The 24,386-nt window shown below is 42.0% G+C and overlaps 1 protein-coding gene across 1 annotated transcript in view; it reads left to right on the top strand.

The window, feature by feature from the left end:
- Positions 1-6,458: 6,458 nt before the first annotated feature.
- LOC310999011 (CREB-regulated transcription coactivator 2) overlaps positions 6,459-24,386 on the top strand; it is a 44,637-nt gene continuing 26,709 nt past the window's right edge. The window contains exons 1-3 of the mRNA XM_083989303.1: positions 6,459-6,696; positions 21,960-22,062; positions 23,271-23,386. Coding sequence (XP_083845429.1) covers positions 6,511-6,696; positions 21,960-22,062; positions 23,271-23,386 — 405 coding nt within the window. The 5' untranslated portion in view covers positions 6,459-6,510. The remainder of the gene's footprint in view (positions 6,697-21,959; positions 22,063-23,270; positions 23,387-24,386) is intronic.

Here is a 24,386-nt window from a genome sequence, read left to right as displayed (position 1 = left end):
ACAGAAACGTCTTTGTGTTTGAGAGCAACAGATTTGCAGCAGAGCGACGCAGCAGTGAACAAACACAATCCACTGGTTGTTGTTCGGTCACGGACAATTTACAACAGACACGTCAACACCAGTGTGTGTGTGTGTGTGTGTGTGTGTGGTTTCACCTGCTGTGATTTATTTGTTCTGCTTATAAATTAATTCATGAGTCGATTCACCGACAGTAAGAAAAAAAAAGACACTTGTATTTTTGTAATTAAATCACCAAAGTCATTTTAAAGACAACGTTATATTTTAATCTGTGTTGAATGTATACAATGTGTGTTTTAGGCTTTTATTGTGAAAATACATGAACGACTGAATTAAACATAAAATAGTTTTTAAGATCAAACACTGACTGAGAGTTTGATGACTTTTAAAATGATTCACTATTATTGTTGTTTATCCATTATTTTGTCTCTCATGAATTATTCATATTATTATTATTTCTTACAGTTTTTGCACCTTGAGTTTAGATATAATCTTCAATCTGCTGTTTCCAAGGATCAATAATTAAATTAGACATTAAAGTTTTTATTCTTATGATTTTTTTTACAAGTAGAACTTTTCCAAGAGGAAGAGAAATAACTAATTTGGTAGTTATTCACTTTTGTTTCATTTTCATCAGTCATTAGATTTAAAGACACTAAGGTTATTATACGAATGACATTTTTACCAACAAACCCACAAGAGGAAGAAGAGGAATCGCCACAAATCTGAAAACTTTGAAACAGACAAAACAACTAGAGACAAAAAAAAGAGAAAAGACCACAATGAAATGAGACTAAAATGATCCCAAATAAAAATAAAAAAGACCACAAACCAGGACAAAACAACTACAGAGCACAAAAATCCACAGTACACTGCAAAAACTCAAATATCTTAACACGAATTTGTCTTATTTCTAGTCAAAACAAATCTCATCATATCTAAAATAAGACTCATCATATAAAAAGTAGCTTGTTTTTAAACACTTTTTTTCCTCCACTTTTTTCAAGCAGATTTTCACTTGAAATAAGTAGAAAAATCTGATAGTGGAGCAAATTTTTCTTCCTTATAACAAGCAAAAAATTTGCTTTCACTGGCAGATTTTATATCAAGTGAAAATTATCAAAAAACAAGTACATTTTTAGGTGGTTAGTCTTATTTCAACTGGAAAGAGATTAGTTTGAGACATTTTGACAAGAAATAAGACGAATATTCTTGTAAAGATTTTGAGTTTTTGCAGTGTAAGGAGATGTAAAATGACCACAAAAACCAAATTGACATTTTAGAAACACAAAGAAAGACATAAATCATTATAAAAAGACATAAAATAACACAAACAGGACAAAAAACTACTTTAAAGATCCATAAAATGTTCCCACAGAGATTTAAAATAACCACAAAGTTTGAAACTCAATGATTGACAGGAAGTGGCCTCTGTGTGGTGGCGGGAATCTGCCGCTAGGTGGCGCGCTTTCTCCCCCAGAGCGCAGAGCTGGGACTGAGTCTGACAGGATGACTCACTCCGCTGTAAAAAGAGACAGAGCTGTTCGTATAAAAGTCTTTTCTGTGCGAGAGGGCGTTCCCACCTCCTCCCTGCTGCTGTTTGACCTCAGACACACTCAACAGGTGAACAGCTGTAGCCTGTTACCATGGAGACCAAACCAAACAGATGTGAAACAAATCTGCTCTGCTGCTGCCGGCTGACACATATGTTTCACATCATGTCATCATACGAGGGAACGAGTGATCAATAAAAAAATAATCAGAAAATAAATTGATTTAATAAATGATTATAACAGTTGTTGTTTTTTAATTGTCTTATTACATTTCAGTATTTTATTATAAACGATGGTTGTTTGTGTCATTTTATGGGAAAATGTTAGACAAGAGTTTCGCTATATCTCATTTTTCATGTCCCATACACAAATCTGATATATGGCCATGTGTGTACATATATGTGACATATTTGCCAAAATATTTTATGATATAGTATGTACATATATGCAATTACAGTTTTTGCTTTCAACTTATATTCTGAAATACATGAGCAAACATGTAAAACAGATATTTGATTTTGAAATATATTTCAAAATATATGGAAAAGTAAGTGGTCTAGATATTAATTTGACATATATTCTAAAATAATTGTTGAAATATGTAATTAATATATTTTTTCTTTACATATGCAGTGGTGGACAGTAATGGAGTAAATTTACTTGAGTACTGTACTTAAGTACATATCCAGAGGATTTGTACTTTACTCGAGCATTAGATTTCTTTGGTACTTATTACTCTTATACTTGAATACATTTCCAAGACAAATATGTTTACTTTTACTCGAGTTAATTTCGAGAAAGGCTGAAGAGTAGGCTACATGTTACTTTCAGGTCTTTTTCTAAAATTCTAAAGTTCATTCTCAGAAACAAGAGTTAAAAGCTCCTTATATTCATTTAGAAAAAACTGTAGTAATTCATTAATGTGAAAAATAAGAAATTCACTCTTACTTAAAGTAAAATTAAAAGCATGTACTTTTGGATACTTAAGTACCTTTAGAAGCAAGTACTTTTTTACTCTTACTCGAGTATGTCGACTGAGCTACTTTTACTTGTAACGGAGTAAATTTTGATCAGTATTTGTACTACTCAAGTACTGGGATCGAGTAGCCTACTCTGTCCATCGGTGCATATGTCAGAATAAATGTGTAAATATGTAGTCTAGATATTTGTTTATAACATATATTTCAGAATAAATGTGCAAATATGTAACGTTAGTTTAGACAGTTTAATTTTATTTTTTAAGTACAAACATCTCTATTGTACAAACATGTAGTCTCCATGACATACACGGTAAAAAATAAATCAATAAATTAGGGGCCGTGTCCACCAGACGCGTTTTCAGCCTCTGGGCGTCTATTTTACATTCAAACCCTATTGAGTTGGGCGCTCACAGCGCTCAGCGCCCTCGGCGGTAAAACGCCCTGGGCGCTTGCTTCTTTTTGTCGCGGCGCTCAGAGCGCTTCGAGTTGAAATCTGTTCAACTTTTAGAACAGCGCTGCGCTCGTCAATGTCACTTTTCACCGCACTGACCAATCAGAATCAAGAAGGGGCGGGACATACGTTACCGACAAGCAACACAACCGGAGACGTGGCTCGGTTTATATCATGACCCACACTTGTATTGAAGGTAGGCCGACTTCAGGGTCCATGTCAAAAGCTGCTGCTAATGCTGTTGTGTATTTCTGACACTCGTTGTAGTGTTTACATTAAACAAGGCAGGAACACGGAAGTGTCAGAGGACTCGTTTTGTAACCTAGCAACAGCGGCATTCTGACGAGGGAGAGAGAGAGAGCGCTAAGTGCTGGGAAAGCAGCGCTGAAAGCGCGTCTGGTGGACACGGCCCCTAAGAAGAAGCTTGGGTCAGCTCTGGCCTGGGCCTGGGCCCGGCCAGTAACCATAGCAACCCATTTGCCGGGTCAACGGTTGGTTTGCTGCCACCAAGATCCGTTATTTGGGCCGGAGCGCCGTTACAAGATGCTCTGTTGTCAGCCAAAGACGACATAAGTAAAGTGGATTCATTTTATTTTTGATGGAAATGCCCCAGCTTCAGTCTGCAAAAAAGTCTGACTGCTTCAGCAACGAGTGTCGGTGGATCGGACTGGACTTTCTCAGGTTGGATCGATAACTTACCAACTGTCCGTGGAAAAGCTACAGATGAACTGTAAGTATTTAAAAATGAGCATGGTTTGTGTTACTTTGGCCGTTTAGCACATGAGCTAGGCTAACGCTAACGACCGTTATGCTAATAACGCCAAAGATATTCAATAAATGGATTATAAACCGTCTTTGATAACGGTCGCTAGGCTAATGCTAACGATCGTTATAACGGTCGCTAATAACACTATCGTTACGCTAATAACGCTAACGGTCGCTATGCTGACGCTAACAGACGCTATGCTAATGCTAACGGTCGATGTATGCTAAGTTACATGTGAAGCTGGACCGTTAATTGCCGAAGTCACCGACAATAATGTCAGCGAGCGTTAACACTTGTAGCTTGTGTTTTACTTGTGTTTTTGTGGATGTACTAGTTACATGTGTAGCGTTACCTGCTACTGTAGCATGAGAGACAGGAGAGTATAACCAGAGTTTTTGTGTTTTCTAATCAGAGTAAAGTAAGTGGAAGCTAGCACATGGAGATAGACGGTCTGAAGAGGAGCCTTGCTCTCTTGGAGGTGCAGAAGTTCCTAAGGGAGGCCAACATCATTACTGTTAAAGGTAACATTGTGTGTTACTGTGTTTGTGTGGAAGAGGGAAAATAACGTTACACCGGCTTAAAACTACCTTGCTCAGATATCCATGTAGTTATTTCTGTCCATTATCATTATTACTGAAGTGTTACATGAGTTCATTTTGTGTTCAACATATTACTATTTAAGTCTGCACATTTTTCTAATTAACGTTAGTCATGGTTATCATAGATTAGCCAGGCTAACGGTTAGCTACCTGTTTAATTTTAACAACTCAGTGACTCAAACGGTCCATGACATTTTTTTTCCAGCGGATATCTTAGTTACAACCAAGGGGGCTGTCAGTGCCTGATCCGTACCCGGAACACGATCCGTTCCAGCGCTTCTGCGCATGCGCCGTTTTACGGCATTAGCTTCAAAGCTATGCTAACTGATAGCCTAGCAGTAGAGCAGCTAAAAGTCCGCCGTAGCGTTGTTAAAACATCACTTTATTAATTTTAAATATTTTTTCATGCGAGAAAGTCACAGTTTAGAGTCCTAATCTGTGGTCAGTGTATCCAACTGACGTCTGTTTGGAAGTTTGCTCCGGTTTTGGGAGAAGTGCAGAGCTAGCTGGGAGCAGAGCTGGGAGTAGCCACCGGGAGCTAACGTTAGCTCGCTGCTCGGCTCATCTCAGAGGCAGCAGCGGCCGGCTGAGGTGATCGACCGGTCACCCAGACGTCGTCATGCCGGTGGAGAAAGCGAGCAGATTAATTTATGGTCTCATTGATTAACTTAGTTTGTGTAAATGAAAAGTGAAGCTTCAGGTGGAGCTGGTCAGAGGAGCAGTGCTGACTTGCTGCTGTCTGTATGTGCAGAAATCACCACATTTACATCAATAAATAAATGTTTTACAATTAACTGATCGGTCTAAATTACATTTAATTTAATCAGAAATAGAACAGAGGGGAATTCGTTGCGACGTGCTTGTGTTTTTCCTCATAGAACGTCTCTGTTTTCATGCATATCCGCGGTGTCTGCCGTAAACTAAAAGAAGGGGGGAGTGCGCATGTGCGTGCGCATGCGCAGAAGCGTCCTGGAACGGATCGTGTTCCGGGTACGGATCGGGCACCGACAGGGGCAGTTGTCCGTCTGAGAAGTGAAGCTCACTTCCGCGTTCAAAAAGCTGCAATCCCCCCGGCTTCCTCTGGGGGCTGGTACCAGAAGGGATCAACTCCAATTGAGCCCCATGTTAAAATAGCCTTTAGACTTTACAGCTTAAAAAAACATATTTACAGCCTGGTACATTTTATTTTTTTGGTCTCAACCGATAGTTTCTACCCCCGTACACTCTGAGGGGGGTGAATTTTTTAAAAAACTCTACCGTTTTACTGTTATTAGGTTTAAAATACTGGCCAATTAGGGCGCGGAAACGTTGAGTAACAGGCAAATTTGAATAATTTTACCGAGAAGTCCGGAAACTATAGGGTCTGGAAAAAGAATGGAATTTGGAAATTTCAAATGTGTAGGAACCCTATCCACCTAAAAACGTAGCCTGTTTTGCTCTTCCGGTGGAATTTTATGTTTACGTTTCCATAGTTTCAGTAGTAGCGGTAAATGCATGGATTTCTTTTTTTTTTTTTTTTTCAATGAAAATCTGTAAAACGCATGGATCATCACACCAGCTTTTAACAGTGGATATCACACAAATTGACATCCATGTTAAAAGCCAGCGTTAATAGATCCATGCGTTTACCGCAACTATGACAACGACTGAAAACCATGGAAACCGTAAACGTAAAATTCCACCAAACCGGCAAACCGGAAGCCAGTTTTGACCATAGATGACGTTCGGAAACTTGTGGATAGCTAAACTCTCGTTTGTCGTTACTGCTGTTCTCATTCAAATTACGTGCTGGTTTTCTACCCGGAAGTAGTTGTAAACAACAAGGAGATTCGGTCTATAGAGGATCTGACTAAAATGTTGAACTATCCCTTTAACGCTTTGAGGCCTTCTGAGGACATTTCTGCTGAACAAACAACACTCGCTGACGTTTCTGGTCCTCAGACGTCGCTGCGGAGTGAGACGTCTCCCCCCTTTAGCCCCGCCCCCTCCTATTCTCTTTAGCCCCGCCCCCTCCCCTTCTCTCTAGCCCCGCCCCCTCCTCCTCTCTCTAGCCCCGCCCCCTCCTCTTCTCCTCTGCGGGTGAAAATCATTCCACTACGTCAAGTCGTCGTCGTCGCCGTCCGCTCGCTCGCTCTCGGTGAAGATGTCTGCGACGGGAACAGGCGGCGGCGGCTGTGGACCGGGACCGGGACCTGGACCGGGACCAGGTCCGAACTCCGGAGCTACTAACCCGAGAAAGTTTAGCGAGAAGATCGCGCTGCACACCCAGCGGCAGGCCGAGGAGACGGCCGCCTTCCAGGAGGTTATGATGGACATTACCTCGACCAGGGTGAGTGAGACACGGAGGAGGAGGAGGAGGAGGAGGAGAGACGAGGAGGAGGAGGTGGAAGAGGAAGGGGAGGAGGAGGAGCAGGGAGAGAGAGAAGGAGGAGAAGGAGGAGGAGAGGAGGCAGGAGGAGCAGCAGGAGCAGCGGGAGGAGGAGAAGGAGGAGGCAGGAGGAGGGAGGAGAGCTGCCCGGAGGAGCAGAGGCCTTCCCCGGGCTTCGTACCGTCTCTCCGCCGCCCCTCTGGTTCCGCTCCGCTCTCTGGTGCTTCGCTGCTTTTATATTTGTTTATGGACATAAATCACCGCCGACGGGACTCGGTGTGTTGGTTTTAGTGTCGACAGAGAGAAGTTGTCGCCTCCTGTTGAGTCCGTTTCCTACAGGCTACGTCGTTAGCAGAGTTAGTTAGCATCCGTTAGCTCACGGCGGCTAACTTGGCTTGTTTACTATGTTACGTGAACGTCGCACTGACACACGCACGCACGCACACACACACACACACGTTAACAAATCTAGAGTGTGTGTGTTTTAAAAAAAAAACTGTGGTCGTTTCTATTTGTTACACATATTTAATATCTATAAAATAACAATTATTTCTAAAAAATATGTTGTAATGTTATGGTGGTGGTGCGTTCAGGGGCAGCTCGTGTCAATGGCAATCAGAGCTAAGGGCTTCAGGATGTCAAGGCAACATGAGAAATATACTGTATATATATATAAATACTATAAATGTTAATACTCAAAGTAAAGGAGCATTTTAAACATATAATGCATAGAGTAAAAGTACAAACTACGGAAATTCAAAAACTTATGAAACTGTGTAACTGTACTGTCCTAAACTTAACGCACACGTTTCTATTTGTTACAAATGTTTAATATTATTAAAATAACATTCATTTCTAAAATATGTTGTAATGTTGCGGTGGTGGTGCGTTCAGGGGCGGCTTGTGTCAATGGCAATCAGAGCTAAGGGCTTCACGTGTCAAAGCCACATGAGAAATATAAATAAATACCAATACTGTAATAGACTAAAAATACAAACTATAAAATTCAGAAACTTATGAAACTGTAACTGAACTGAACGCACACACGTGTTAACACATCTAGGGTTTTATTTAGGTTGGTCCTTTTTCTTTGTTACATATTTTAATAATATGAAATACTATTATCCGTCCTGTTGAGTTGTTTTTGTGGCGATGCAGCAGCGGTGCATGATGGGTAACGTGAGGGATGTGCAGGTGAAGCTCTGTCATGTCAGCTGAGTGTAGTAACAGCGATGCGTTCAGGTGTTTGGGTCCTTCAGATATTGATCAGTTTATCTTTTTTTCCTTTCTGGTTTTTCCTGCTTTGTGATGTTTTTATCTCGTCGTCGTCGTCGTAGGAGACCGTGCGGCGCTGCAGCTCTGAGGGAAACAGCTTTCACCCTATGTTATCTGACGTTTTATTGACCAATCAGACAAATCAATCAGAGGGAATCCTCTCCAGATTCATTGATGAGGAGGGAACTCATCAGCCTTTTATGAAGCAGATTCTTTGAAATGAAAGTGTTTTAAATCAGATCAGTACCGATCGCACCACAGTATCGATGACTGACGAGAGGACGGTCGACTGAACCAGCGACGATGAGATGATGATGATGAACATGAGTGAGTGTGAGACTGTGACGAGGCGTTCAGGGACAGTCAGAGCTTTACACCACAGATGTTTGTGGTGTGAGTGGTTGTTTGAGTCATGGATCTGTGTGTGTGTGTGAGTGTGTGTGTGTGTGAATCCTGCTGCTGTGATGCGTTCACTGTCCAGCAGGTTCTGGTGGGAAAGTTAGAACTGTACGATGCACAAAAACAAACATCAGTTCAGACAGACCATCATGAAAGTTTAGTTTAATAACATTTCAGATCATTTTAATTGAGTATAAACATGAAGATAGTTTAATAATACACATAAATACATGAATCTATGATGCTAATGTCAATAGATGCTCATTGAATATTAGAAATAAACCGTTTGTCTCATTAAACCAGAAGAATAAGAATTTCAGTTAGTTTCATCATCCAGATGTTTTCATCCAGATGAGTGGAAACGCTGTGATCAATGAGGTCATCAGGCGATGATGTCATAGTTGTGATTAGATCGTTTTAGTTTCGTTTTTTACTTCCAGATGATGATGGGATGTTCGTTGGGTCTCCTTCACGTCCTGAGAATATGATTTTTTTTTGTACAGGACGTCTCCATAGCAACACAGTATTCATATATTCGTGAAACAAAACTTTTATCAGAAAATAATTGTTTTAAAGGGATAGTTCAACATTTTGTCAAAGTGGCCCGTTGCCATAATCCCTATAGTCATAGCAGTAGGTTCGTTACCTTTAATTGTCGGTGCAAGCTGTTTTTAGAACGGCGGAGCAGAGCCGTGAGCTGTAGAAGGAACGCGCATCAGTGGTTTTGCATGAATTTCCCTCTAAAACAACTCTGTGTGGTAACGTTGTGTTATTATCTCATAGCGTGGTGAATGTGCAGGTCACAACTTGTCCACCAGAGCGTTGTGGAGTTGTTGGATTGTGTATTTGATGAGTTTGATGAGGGAAACCAAGAAATCCCATAATGAGCCTCCGTAGCGTAGCTCTGAGCAGCTCACGGCTCTGCTCCGCCGTTCTAAAAATAGCTTGCACCGACAATTAAAGGTAACGAACCTACTGCTATGACTATAGGGATTATGGCAATGGGCCAATTTGCAGAAAATGTTGAACTATCCCTTTTAATTTAAGTAAGTCAGTTCCTGGTTCCAGTTTGCAATGTGCAATGCATTGTGGGAGAGTATCACCGTATTTAATATATATACTGTATCATAATAATCTAATTTAGCAGCTGCAATTAGAAAGTTTAAATAATTAACTGTGGTGATTTAATTCAGGTTATTGATCTTTGATTCTGTATGAATTAACTTTATAATAAAAATACAAACACAAGTTTTTAGAAGCAGAATGAAGACGTTGAGACGACTTCATCTGATCAGATTAAAGGGATAGTTCAGCAACAAACCTGAAAATAAACAAGTGATGAATCAGAATTATCAGAGTTTTTAGTTACAGTTGGTGATGACACACACACACATACATGTAGCAGCAGCAGTGTGTGTGTGTGTGTGGGTGTGTGTGTGGTCCAATCAGCTACTAGCATCAGGGTGTGTGTGTCTGTCTGTGTGTGTGTCTCCGTGTTGAAGCTGTTCTCTGTTGATAGGAGCAACTTTTTTTTGTGTGTGTGACTGAAACTGGAACCTGAACAGTTTTTACTTTCTAGGAAAAAGTGTGTGAACGTGTAACGACTCTAACGCAAACAACACGTACACCAACCAACCAATCAATCAATCAATCAATCATATGGGCCATTGAACATTAATATCAAAGTGGAAAAGTGGAAATTTCAGCTGTTTTTTAATTAATTGAATGAATGAATGAATGAATGAAATAACTGCACATTTACATATTTCACTGTTTAACTTTGAAATTAACTTAATGTGTATTTGTGTTTGATGTTAGAGCTGCAACAGTTAATCAATTAATCGCACAATCGATTATTAAATTAATCGCCAACTATCTTATTAATCTAATAATCAGTATAAGTAGTTTTTTTAATTTAAAAAAAGTCCAAATTCTCTGATTCCAGCTTCTTCAATGTGAATATTCCTGGGGCCTCATTTATCATTGTGGATACACGTTTTTTTACACGCTCTTTCCCCTGTTTTGTGCGTACGCACTTTTCTCCGCCTAATTTGGGATCTATCAAACCAAAACTTGTCGGGAGAAAGTGCCGAAATTTACGACCAGTCCGACCATGGCGTACCGGCATTTACACGCTTTTTGAAGAACAAGAGGAATTGTCTTTCCCCCACCACCACCACCACCACCACCGCACACGTGTTGACGTCGGCACTTTACATGAAAAGCACAGCGACTCAGATTTTTCCCCTGTGCATTTACACTAGTTTGCTCCTAAATACTGGCTTTATAAAACGAATTTCGTTTTCTTTTGATATCATATTGATATTTTCACCCTGCATGTAGGCTACACCTCTTCCGCCCAACATCATTTTAGTAAAAGTCACAGACTGGTGGACTTCAATGTTTTTTTGTTTTTTTTTTAATATATAGCTATGCACAAATGAAAATCAAAGTCGTGCAGTGAACAGAAGTTGGGGGTTAGTGGAAAGGGGTGCAAAGTAGTACTGACTGGCAGTGGAAACCCTGCTTTAAATTATTATGACATAATCTAAAATAAGGGGCAGAATAAATATGATTCTTCTTCTTTCTGTTCTGTTTCATTTAGATTTGGGAGTTTTTTGTTTTTATTGTAGCCTTTCAATGCAAGATGATGTTTCTGACTGATATTGCCGTGTTACCGTGTATCTCGCTTTCAGAGAAACTCCGCTTCTTTCTCCGCTCTCCGTCCGTCTGTTGTCTTCACCGTCTTCCACTGACGTCATTCCACACGTTTCCAGAGTGCACATGGCTACTTAATATGCACGTAACTGATTTGCATTGACCATATATGGTTGTGTGGGGCTGTTTAGGGGGCTGGGTATGAGGCGTGTTCTCATCCACGCTTTTCTCAGGTCCGGTGTGATCTATCAAGGGAAATACGTGCAGCCATGTGTACGTGGAGTTTGATAGATCTGAAAAGAGTGTATATTTTTTGGTCGTACGCACATTTTGCCTTTCCGTCGTACTGAAAATTTAAGAGGACTTTCACACGCTCTTTGATAAATGAGGCCCCAGGTTTCTTTGTTCCTTTATGACAATAAACTGAGTCTCTCTTTGGTTTGTGGACAAAACAAGACATTTGAGCTATTGAACTATTGATTATTATCAGTTATTGATCGCTATTGATGACGATGATGATGATGACGATGAGGCTGGAGACTCTGTCACTTCACTAGTAGTTTTTTTTTAATGTGAGGTATAGTCGGTTGCAAAGAAGTGGAAATTTTACTGTAAATTTCCAGAAGTGAAGCTGGTGATGATTATTGGAAATATTCCAAACTGGAAACTTTCAAGGGGAATTAAGTAAACTTCTGGGAATTAACTGGAAATGAACTGGGATCACATCTAAACAACACATTTTTTATTGTGTTTTTGTTATGTCAGATTTATTTGTGAGTAGAATTTTAAAACTTTACAACAAAAAACATGAATATTATTATTAATAACATTTTCCTCAACTATATTTAAGTTCACTTTAAAGGGCCAACCTTCAATTTTTTTTAAATAAATTTCCAGTTCATTCTGGTTTATTCCCATATATCCTCCTTTAAATCCCATGGACAGTTCCAGACTTTGATATAGTAAATAGAAATGAACAGCTCCGTCAGAAAAAATGACTTCTAAATAGGTTTATGGAAGAAGAGGGTTAAAAATAAATCGCTAAACACACGGGATATTATAAGTGGATATGGATATTTATGTAGTTGATATGTTGTTCCATATATTTTTGGGTATTTATGTAGTTTATAGGCTATATAGATAAACCACGAGTCGATGAGTAGAAAGGGTTGCGTACTTCTTCCTAATTCTTTTTCCAACTTGTGCATATTATGATTTGATGATACTTATATATATATTTTTTTATAATTTTTTCATTTTAGACACATTCGTTGGATATAAATTCATTCCTTCATACAGTTTCATGCAGTTTGAATTAAATGTGCACATGTTGAATAAAAACCAACGACCTCGTTACGGTCGTTGTTGGTTCAGTGTTGAACTTGTAGTTGGGTAAAGGGCTCAGTCAACAGACTAGTGAGGTTTATTTTGGGAGGTTTGGTCTCGTCACAGCTGCAGGGAGGAACAGGGAGTCCAGCCGCTCCGCTCTGCTCCAGGGAGGAACAGGGAGTCCAGCCGCTCCGCTCTGCTCTGCTCCGGGGAGGAACAGGGAATTCTACCGGTTTCCCACTGGTTCGGTTAAACTGGGATGTGAAAGGTGTTGTGTGTCGATGAGGAGGAGGATGAACTCCACGAGGCGTCACAAGGACTCACTGATGATGGCGATGGTGCTGCTGCTGCTGCTGCTGGTTGTGGTTGTTATTGTCGACGTGTCGTGCAGTCTGTAGTCATGGCAACAGCATCTCTGTCTGGCGCCTGGACCGTCGGTGCCGGGTCCCACTGGGAGCTGAGCAGCGCTACGACCGTCAGAGACAGACTGACACCGTGACTGGACAGCAGCCGATCACCGGTTTCACGGTCGACCTCGGTATGAAAAAGCCACGGTTTCTTTCTAAACCACTAAAATGAGGAAGAAAGATTATAAATAAATAAAAAAAACACCGCTGTGATGATTAAAAACTGGGATTATTCCATCAATGTTGATTTCTAAACTCTTCCTAAGTTTAAAAATTAGTGTTGTGTTGTTTTAAAATGAATATGAACTTGTTTTCTTTGCATTATACAAGGTCTGAAAACACCTGTTGCCATTTTCTGCAAATAAATAAATGCTCTAAATGACAATATTTTTATTTCCAATTTGGGAGAAATCGTGTCAGTAGGTTATAGAATGAAACAAAGTGTTTATTTTACTCAAACACACATAGCTATGAATAGTAAAACCAGAGGAACTGATCATAATGTTTTCCAGAGCTGTATCTATAGGACTGTATAAGGGTTAGAATGACTGCATTTAAATTTTATTGAGAATAAACATTGTATTATTTATTTGAACTTGATACACATTTACTAATGATCCAAATGTTCAATTTGTTGTAAAAACAAAAAGTTGAGTTAAAACTTTTCATTTCAAAACAACACATTTCTAGAGCTGTAACCGTAACACCGTGATGTTATCGCTCCAGGTCATACCGGCAGAATCTCATACCGTCAGAATCTCATACCGGCCCATTCCTGTTGGTTCAGTGTTGAACTTTAGACAGTGAGGACTCGTGGACTCGTCTGAGACAGTTTGGACTCAGTCAATTGACCAGTGACGTTTTATTTTGGGAGGTTTTGTCTCGTCACAGCTGCAGGGAGGAACAGGGAGTCCAGCCGCTCCGCTCCGCTCTGCAGCTCCGCTCTGCAGCTCTGCTCCGGGGAGGAACAGGGAATTCTCCACTGGTTCGGTTAAACTTCATTGTTTCCCAAACGTTCATTTATTCGTGGCGGCCCACCACAGATAAATTACATCCACCGCTACAAATAGATGTTTCTGCTTTTGGCTCGAACAACACGATATCGGTCCGTTCCGTACAACAGAAGCGTGCGTGCATGACAGCAGTGAGCGGCAAAAGCGAAACTCATGATCCGACCCCGACCTGTCGGATGATCCCTACAAACCTGTGGGAATCACTGAACTGGGATGTGAAACGTGTTGTGTTGTGAAAGGTGTTGTGTTGTGAAAGGTGTTGTGTTGTGAAAGGTGTTGTGTTGTGTTGTGTTGTGTTGTGTGTCGAACCAGAGGAGGAAGATGAGGATGAACTCCACGAGGCGTCATGAGGACTCACTGATGACAGCGATGGTGCTGGTTGTTGTTGTTGTTGTTCTGGTTGTTTTTTCGGCGACGACGTGACGTCCATCTTTGTGTACAGTCTGTGGTCATGGCGACGACATCCCTGTCTGGGGTCTGGACCGTCTGGGAGCTGAGCAGCACGTTGAGAAACTACACAAACAGTTTATTATGCTCTCTACACACTGTGCGATTTTAGCAGTCTTATAAGACTGTTGCATGACACACTATGCAACGTGGAATTTACAATCTTTGCTACGACGTCAAGTTTGACGTGTGCAGACTGTACGATGATCGTTCTACTGAATCGCAGGTCGCCCGCTCCCCCTCCTCCCCCCCTCCCTCCCTCCCTCTCTCCCTCTCTCCCTCTCTCCCTCTTCACACACAGACACAAGTCACCGGCACCAGTGGAGCAGTAGCTACCGCCAGTTGTCTGTTATTTAAAAATGAAATCACGGCCTGTATTGGTACCAGAGAACATCACAGCAGTACCGTCACGTAATGAGAGCACATCTAAACGAGGACGAAGTCACCTCTCCCGGCGTAAACACGTCAATATTCTCCGGTAGGCGACCGCTTCTCATCATAGTCCGCACATGGGTTTTTTTTTTTTTTTTTTGGACAGAGTTTCACCATGAGTTTCACACACAACTTTTCTGATGGCTGTATGAGTCTGTCCATGTTCCTCCTCTTTCTGCGACAGTAAAAAGGAATATACACCTCTCCAGACATGACAGGATTTATTCGTTTTTTAATTTAATGACTATTTACTGTAAAATCAGTGCTCGTCCCTGTCACCTGCGCCACTGATAGACGTCCATCAGCTGATTAGTAGACGTAGGTCGTAGCAGTTTTCTGACACTGTCAGAATTTAATCGCAGGTCGTCTTTGGTCGCAAGACGCTGACAACGGCCGTCGTAGAGCCTGTCTCACTGTGCGACGTAAGACGGCCGATTTAGAGCTACGACCAAAGATTTCGCCACGATTCTCCTACGATCCGCCGTCTTTCGTCTGCGACGGCCAAAATCGCACAGTGTGTACAGGGCATTAGAGGGACTCGGCAGGTTTGGTGCTGATCACTGAATGATGGGGAGGAGAATGGATTGTTGTCTATTCCTTTATCATTTCTGCTTATTGATCCCATTCTTAATCCTTTTTCTTATACTGTATATATCTACCTACCTCTTGTGGAAATGAGTCCACTATACAGAAGTTTATTAACACATGACGAGCAATATTAGTAGTAGGCCCACCAGCTACTTAAGCTGCGTTCACACCGGACCTTTCATTTTTGATGCTTGCAACGAGTTTACATGTTAAAGAGATAGTATCATTTTTTTTAAAGTGGGGTTGTATGATCTACAAATAGCCCCTAAGTACTTTAATTGCAGTAGAAGACTCTCTGCACTCCTCCCATTAGCAACGCCAGCCCATAATAGCCCTGCCCAGAGATTTACAACATACAGTGTTGTGAACAGACCCAAAGAAACGGCCTATTTTCACGGCCTAAAAGACGTTTTACCTGAAAGAAAATACACAGTTCCATTGTTCACTATAATATAATTTTTTCCAGCTCTTCAAAGTGCAGGAAAAACACAGTTTTTATTTGGACCTAACCAACTCGCGTATCCCTCCGCCCAGGGTTAGCGCCCGCCGATCAGCAGTTGGTTCGGTCCAAATAAAAGCTGCTCTGAGGTGGTTGTGTGTCTGTCAGTGTGCAGTCGGTGGTTAATGACTGTTGGTGTGAGTCACTGTGAGTTTAGTTTAGTCGTTTTTCTCTGGAAGACGCTCGGTGTGACTTTCAGCTCCTCGTGTGTCGGTTCAGAGAGAGAGAGGAGGCGCAGACACACGACTGGGCAACAACAAGTTGAAACCTTCATGATGAACAGTTTTATTAATGGGTTAACTAGATCCACTTCTCCTCCAGACCTTCTGACTGGACCGTTCGACCACTAAATCATAGCGGTTTCACAATATTCACTGTTTTCTTTGTGGTCGTGTCCACATTTTCTTCTAATGAGAAAGTATTTACTGCAGTAGATCGGTCTTTTCTACTGTCTCTCTCTATCTGGAGGCGTTTTACCCTAAACATTTGAGACAATGCAAGTTAATGTTTCGTCTACTTGTGCATGTGCAACCAGTAAATTTACCTTTTTATTTAAAAAACACTGGTGAAACATGGAAGCAGCGACTCAAAGACTCTGTCATCATTAGTCATTACAGCTGGCAAATGTGTAATGAAGTCAAAATAGGGCAGGTAGAGCTGCAACAATTAATTAATTCAACAATAATTGATTATTAAATTAATTGTCAACTATTTTATTAATTAAGTTTTGAGTCGTTTTTTAAGGGAAAAAAAGTCCAGATTCTCTGATTTCAGCTTCTTCAATGTGAATATTCCTGGTTTCTTTGTTCCTCTATGACAATAAACTGAGTCTCTCTTTGGTTTGTGGACAAAACAAGACATTTGAGGATGTCGTCTGGTGGTTTGACAAACACTGATTGATGTTTTTAACATTTTATAACATTTTATTGACCAAACAACTAATCAATTAATCGATAATGAAACTAATCGTTAGTTGCAGCCGTAGCAATAATCAAAACCGACATTTAGTGCGTCCAACCGATGAACCGTCATCCTGCCCACTGTGTCGGTTATTTTAGTTTCCTCCCTTTATGACCTTTTCTCTCAGCTCTCGCTCCAGCCAATCAGGACTCGTTGTTCTTCCTGTGAATTAAAACGGTTGTTTCTGACGCTGGCTGTGACGTTTGGGTCGATCAGAGGATGGTGGATCAGAATCTAAACATCTGAAGCGACTAAATGTCATGTGACGTTGTCGTCGACGTTGAACCGTGGAGCGGCCGCTGAGACTCCAGATGGGATTTAACGCTCAGACCTGGGATGTAAAAACCAGCTGTGAAACTCTTTTTCCTGGGAAACATTAGTTCAAGTCCAGACACAGTCAGAGGTTTGAGAGCCCGGGAACGGATTCGATTGGATATCGATTCATCCAGAGATATTTCAGTTTTAAAGAGATTGTACAAAGATGAAACTTCTCTAACCTGGTGCATTATTTAAAATGTATCATGTCTACATAATGCACATTTATGTATTTATTTATTAAACATGACCCACAGCAGGAGGAAACAGCAGCGTGACATCGGTGGTCGACCTGTGATCTCGTCCAGTTAGTCTCGCGTGATCTCGCACAATTTGCGCGATCGATATCAGATCTTTTGAAATGAGGATTGATACGAATCAGAAAATCAATTTTATACAAGATTGAAGATTGAAGATGGCCTTTACTGTCGTTGTATAATAACAGAGATGATGTGCGCTCCTGCAAGATGCTCGACACATAAAACACAGTCGATCCTAAACAAACAAATCCACACACACACACTGATAAGTAATATAAGACAATAAAGGATTCAGTGTGTATTGCACATTAGGTTTAAAAGACAGTAGGTTGCACTTGATGGCAGGGCTGAGTATCCATATTGATTTACTGAACCAATTTGATTTTGACTCACAAGGTCCCAACTTCGATTCAATATTGATTCATTTAGAGATATTTCAGTTTGAACACCAATTAGTCAAAACCAGCCAGTTCCTCTAAAATAAAAACTAAGCTAAAACTGCTTCATCACTTGTTGAACTCACAGAAACTAAACTTTTATTAAAAATCAAACAAAAGAAAAATTAAAAACTAATGAAAATTGTAAAACTATAATAACCTTGTTCAGTGGTCCAGAAATGTTTGTTTCTCTTCTATAATAATCGTGGGATTTACGCAGTCATGGCAGGCAGACTGACGAAAAAGAAACGTAAAAAGATCAATCTAAGGATTTCATGAATCAATATTGGATCTTTCTTTTTTTCTTTTAATAAATCTTTTTATTAGATTTTTCGTTCACTTGCAGCAACACTTAACACATACAGATAATTGTGTTTAAAGCAGAAGTAAGTGATCCGGTCGTTTTGGCTAATGCTGCGTTCCAGGCAGGCTTTTGAAACCGTAAATTACAGCTTCAAGTCACGACTTACGACTTTGTAGCGTTCCAGGCAACCCACTCGTGTTTTTCCGACCTGTTTTACCTGTGAAAGTCACTATAACGGCCACTCGTAACTTCCGACCCGTGAACTCGTACCAGATCGAACTGGTACGACTTCACTGGTCGGAAAAACACCAGTTACGAGTTTCCTTGAACGCACCATAACAGTCCTCGTCGCTACGTCACCACATTCACGCGCATCCCTTGGCTGCACACACAGCCCTGCATGCCGTTCTCTCTCCTCATTGGATAAAAACTGTAGGATACGATAAAAGTTTTCTCCTCGGCTCAGAGCAGAGCAGAGTGACTGATAGACCCGTGTTTCAGTCCAAACACTCTATGTAAGTGATTGCTGTCGGAAGATATAACTATTTAAGACTTATATTAACACAAATATATCACTTACTTCTGCTTTAAAGGCGGCAGGAAGATTGTCTAATGTTTGTTGAAAACGACAACAGTTGTGAGGTTGTTTTATTCTGGTCCGTTCAGTGTGACGTATTTCACCTTTAGTTGTTTTTTTAACTAGTTTTAATCTGGACCGGTTTGAGTTTCCAGTCTGGAGCGTAAACAGCAGAGTTCCTCAGTAAAGTGACTCAGCGTCTTCTCTAAAGTGAGTCAGCGTTTCTCTCTGAGCTCCATGTGCAGCAGCAGCAGCAGCAGCAGCAGGATGAAGACGTTACTCTGGGAATGATTCTCCTCCGGTCGGGACAATGATTAGTTCACTGACCGTCGGACAAACGGAGACTCGAAGCAGCTGCAACAAAACAAACGTGTGTGTGTGTGTGTGTGTGTGTGTGTGTGTGTGTGTGTGTGTGTGTGTGTGTGTGTGTGTGTGTGTGTGTGTGTGTCCAGATGCTGTTAATGTACACACACATTAACACACTGGTTTCTCATTCTTCAGCTCTTTACCAGGAATCTGGTTTTAAATGAATAAAAACCAGAGTTTGAATGAGTCACTGAGCAGCAGTGCATCATGGGAGGAGAGCGTGAGGATGACTACGGTGGCCCTGAAAGCCCTCCTCTTCCTCTTCCTCTTCCTCTCCTCCTTCACCTCTTCTTCCTCCTCCTCTTCCTCTCCTCTTCCTCTTCCTCCTTTCCTCTCCTCTTCCTCTTCCACGCTTTCTCCTCTTCGTCCTCCTCTTCCTCTCCTCCTTCACCTCTTCCTCTTCTCCTTTCATCCTCTTCCTCTTCTCCTTCACCTCTTCCTCTTCTCCTCTCCCTCTTTTTCCTCTTCCTTTCCTCTCCTTCCTCTTCCTCTCCTCTTCCTCTTCCACGCTTTCTCCTCTTCCTCCTCCTCTTCCTCTCCTCCTTCACCTCTTCCTCTTCTCCTTCACCTCTTCCTCCTCCTCCTCTCCCTCTTTTTCCTCTTCCTTTCCTCTCCTTCCTCCTCCTCTTCCTCTCCTCTTCCTCCTTTCCTCTCCTCTTCCTCTTCCACGCTTTCTCCTCTTCGTCCTCCTCTTCCTCTCCTCCTTCACCTCTTCCTCTTCTCCTTTCATCCTCTTCCTCTCCTCTTCCCCTCCTCTCCTCTTCCTCCCCCTCCTCCTCTCCTCCTGTGTTTGACCCTTCAGAGCCACCGTACATAAAGTCAAACATCAGGAGTCGTCGTCGTCCTGTAGCCTGAAACTAACGATGACATCACTCACTGTCACTGTCAGTCGGCCGCCATGGCGACAGAGATGTGTCAACCACACACACACACACAGAGGATCAGTGTGACCTTCAAGTCGATCCATTGATCAAACGTGTGTGTGTGTGTGTCCTCCTCCTCCTCCTCTTCCTTTTTCTCCTCCCTATTCTTCTTCCTCTTCCTCCTCCCTCTTCTTCCTCCTCCTCTTAGTCTTCCTTCTCTTCTTCCTCCTCCTCCTCCTCTTCCTCCTCCTTCCACCTGGACTCTTCTTCACAAACCTGTGGATGAAACCGAGGCTTTTTTACTTTGGGATTTTTTTCTTTTTTCTTTTTTTTTTCTTTTTTTCCGACTGACTTGATGAAAGTCTCTCCGTTCCTCCTCCTCCTCCTCCTTCCTCCTTCCTCCTTCCTCCTTCCTCCTTCGCTCTTCATCCTCCTCACTGAGCTGTTAGGGTAAATGTCTGTGACCTCGTCAGGTTTCAGATCTTAAAGCAGCTGTTGTGAGTTTCTGCCGTCGCTGCACGAGGGGCTTTTGTTTTGAAATGTTGCACAAACGTGTTTATAAATGTTACGCAACAAATAAAACAGTTGGTGAGAAGAAGAATTAACTCTGTTTCTGTGTGTGTGTGTGTGTGTGTGTGTGTGTGTGTGTGTGTGTGTGTGTGTGTGTGTGTGTGTGTGTGTGTGTGTGTGTGTGTGTGTGTGTGTGTGTGTGTGTGTGTGTGTGTGTGTGACTCACACAGGAAGTCACACTCTGAACGTGAAACGTCTCAGGAGGAAACGTATTAATAGAGCTCTGATGATGTGTGATTATTGGAGCTGATCAATATTAGGGAGTAAAACCTTCTGCTCTCTTCCTCCTCTTCCTCTCCTCTCCTCTTCCTCCTCTTCCTCTCTTCCTTCACCTCTTCCTCTCCTCTCCTCTTCTTCTTCCTCTCCTCCTCTTCCTCTCCTCCTCCTCCTCCTCCTCCTCTAACTCTCTTCCTTCACCTCTTCCTCCTCTCCCCTTCCTCCTCTTCCTCCTCCTCTTCCTCTCCTATGTGTGATTATTGGAGCTAGGGATGCACATTTTTAATTTTTTTTCTGACCGATAACCGACGCTCGTTAACCGATTATTAACCGTTAACCGATAAGATTAAGAATCTTGCGGCGCACGGCCAAAAAAAAAAAAAAAAAAAAAATTTGGTTTCAAATTTTTTTTTTTGCCGTTAAATACACACGTGCGCCGCGACAGCTGATCAGTGCGCTCTGTCTCAGCTGGTCGCGCTCTGGAGGTCAGATCGTCCAATGTAGAACTGTTTTTATACAAAGTGCAGCCAAACAGCAGGCTGAAGGAGCAGCAGAGCTCTGACAGCTCCTCTGACAGCTCCTCTGAGCTGCAGGTGAACAGGCTGGAGAGCAGCCACGTCCTCTTTTTTTTTTTTTTTTTTCCAGCGCCGTTGTTACAGGTGATTCACATCTATGTCCGTGTAGCTACATTTATTGTCTGATCTTCCTTCATGGGGGCTGCTGCTGCTGCACATACTGTCAGTCCTCCTGTGTAACTTTTTGCTGGGAAATATGGCTGAAGGCAGTGAACTCTGCACGTGTCGACACGCCCCCATGAGTTGACGACATTAGGAGCTAATAAAATAAATAAATAACCGATAGTCAAAGTTCTTGTTATGGGTTAACGGTTAAACGGTTAATCATGTGCATCCCTAATTGGAGCTGATCAATATTAGGGAGTAAAATCTTCTGCTCTCTTCCTCCTCTTCCTGCTCTTCCACTCCTCTGCTTCCTCTTCCTCCTCCTCTCCTCTTCTTCTTCCTCTTCTCTTCCTCCTTCTCTTCCTCTCCTCTCCTCTTCCTCCTTCTCCTCCTCCTCCTCCTCCTCCTCCTCTCCTATGTGTGATTATTGGGGCTTTCTGATCACTGATCAGTAATCAGCAATAATCCTCTCTGTTTACTGTTCAACGACTGATAAGTGTTTTGTTCTGATCGGTGGTTGACTGATTATTGATTATTGGTTATTGATCATGTGTTTTCTCTCTGTGTTGTTGCAGCTCCAGATTGATTATTGGTTATTGATCATGTGTTTTCTCTCTGTGTTGTTGCAGCTCCAGGCCCAGAAGCTGCGTCTGGCGAGGACTCAGGGTCCGTACTACGGCGGATCGCTGCCCAACGTCAACCAGATCGGCAGGAACCCACAGGACTTCCAGGTGTGTGTGTGTGTGTGTGTGTGTGTGTGTGTGTGTGTGTCTTCATCACCTCTGACTCCGTTCACATGGGTCCAAAAATCCTATTTACAATCAGATTAAGAGGTCAATCAGATTCTAAATGTCTCATGTAAACACCGTACCGGATCTGATTGTATTTGGGATGGGATTGAAGAGTCTACGCCGATGGATAATCAGTTTCATGCCGCATGGAAACGGGGATTCGGTTGATCGAGCGGATTATTGATTCTGCGCATGCGCGTCATAGTACGTAGGCGTCACGTAAAGAGAATGTGAAGCTGACGTCACGCCGCTTTGCGTTGTGGGACGTCGGCGCCATCTTTGGAGGAACGCAAACGTAAACAGAGAGGGGGGAAAACGGAGGAAAACGAGAGGAAGACGGACAAAAAGAAAAAAGAAATGGAGAAGTGGAAGGAAAACGAAGGAGGAACGTATCGTGATAAACTCAAATTTAACGAGAAACAAAGGTACACAGAAAAACTACAACTTATTAACAGTGTCGATCCCTAACTTACGTTTTGCCGTTAAGGGACTGGATTCAAGACCCAGATTTACTCTCCACTGACTTATCCAGACATCGTCAACTATCTGGTTGTTGGTATTAGTGCATATACGACTGTGGCAGCAGTACTGTCCCACCATGATTACTTGGTGTTTAAAAGTAGGCTAAAACATATTAAACTAACTTAAAATTCAACCACACATAAGTGCTACTGGACATATAATTAATTTTAGACATTAAATTACTTGTATTTAATATTTAATCCTTATCTCCTGTATAAGTGCATTGCATTTTTTCATGACGGTATTGAAACTGATACCGTTGCTATTTTTAAATACCTGCAGTATACGGTATTACCGTAATACCGCCCAAGCCTAATTGGCAGCGTCTTTTACTTCTCCCTCTTCCTCCTCCTCTTCTTTTTTTTCTCTGTATCCTCTCCTCCTCCTCCTCTTTCTCTTTATCCTCTCCTTTCCTCTTCTCCTCTCCTCTCTTTCTCCTCTTTCTCTCCTCTCTTTTCTTTTTAAAACTCAACCACACTGATCATCATCAGAAGACGCTGCTGTTTCCTGTTCTCCACTAAATAAATAAATAAATGTTTCTCTCCCCCCTCCCCTCCTCTCCTCCTCCTCTCCTCCCCCCCCCCCTCCCCTCCCCTCCTCCTCTCCTCCTCCTCCTCCCCCCCCCGGGCTCCTTCCCCTCGTCTCTGGAGTCGAACCGGTCGACGCGGCACCACGGCCTGGTGGAGCGAGTCCAGAGAGATCGCAGGTTCATGTCGCCTGTTCGGCCGTATCGCAACCGACAAGTATCCTTCACTGTGTCAATACACCGCTCTGTGTGTGTGTGTGTGTGTGTGTGTGTGTGTGTGTGTGTGTGTGTGTGTGTGTGTGTGTGTGTGTGTGTGTGTGTGTGTGTGTGTGTGTGTGTGTGTGTGTGTGTGTGTGTGTGTGTGTGTGTGTGTGTGTGTGTGTGTGTGTGTCTGTCTGTGTGTGTGTGTGTGTGTGTGTCTGTGTGTGTGTTTATTCTCTCTCTGATCCGTTTGAAGCTTCAGCTGCAAATAAAAACTAATGAATCTGACGAATCAAAACAGAAACAAACAGAAACAAACAGATCAGAGTCGTCCAGCGAGAAAATCAAATAAGTCAAAACCTGAATGATTAAAAAAAAAAACCCGACTGGAACAGGAAGGTGTGTGTGTTTCTGACAGTGTGTGTTGAGTTCATCGTCTCCTCCTGTGAAGCCTCACACCGGTCTGATCGCAGGTCTGATCTCCTTCTCTCTCCCTCTGTGTGAAGTCGTCTTCAGCTTTGCTTCTGTTCTCCGGTCGATAACTTTACAAAGACACAGATGAGACCAGGTTTTCTGCTGCAGGTTCAGTCTAATGTGTAATATTTACTACTGAGGCGCCTCCACAGTAAAAGAGGAGCTGTGACTTTATATCACATGTTCCACATCAAAACACATGAGGACGTTCGTTCTCCTCTGTCAGAATAAACCGTCCTCACGTCTCTTCGATGGACACACGTCCCTCCAGCTTCAGGGAAGGAAGCAGACGAGGCTTTCAAAATAAAAGTATGATGTATGAAATGTTCTAATTGGCGCGTAAACTTAGAGTAGAAGTTCTTTATTTTTTGATTGGACCAGTTCATGTCTTTTTTTTTAACAAATTCTGTTAATTCTCAAATAGAATAAAAGCCTCAAAGTCTCAACCAGACTCTGGTCTCCTGTTCTGGACCGGGTCTGGCTCCAGGTTCGAGAAAATAAAATCCTCAAGGTCTCAGTTAGAAGAACTCTTTTCTGCAAGT

Source organism: Trachurus trachurus, assembly GCF_905171665.1.
Source record: "Trachurus trachurus genome assembly, chromosome: 16".
In the NCBI taxonomy this organism is placed as follows: domain Eukaryota; kingdom Metazoa; phylum Chordata; class Actinopteri; order Carangiformes; family Carangidae; genus Trachurus; species Trachurus trachurus.
Note: the sequence above shows the minus strand (reverse complement) of the source record. Positions and strands in the feature narration are given on the sequence as shown.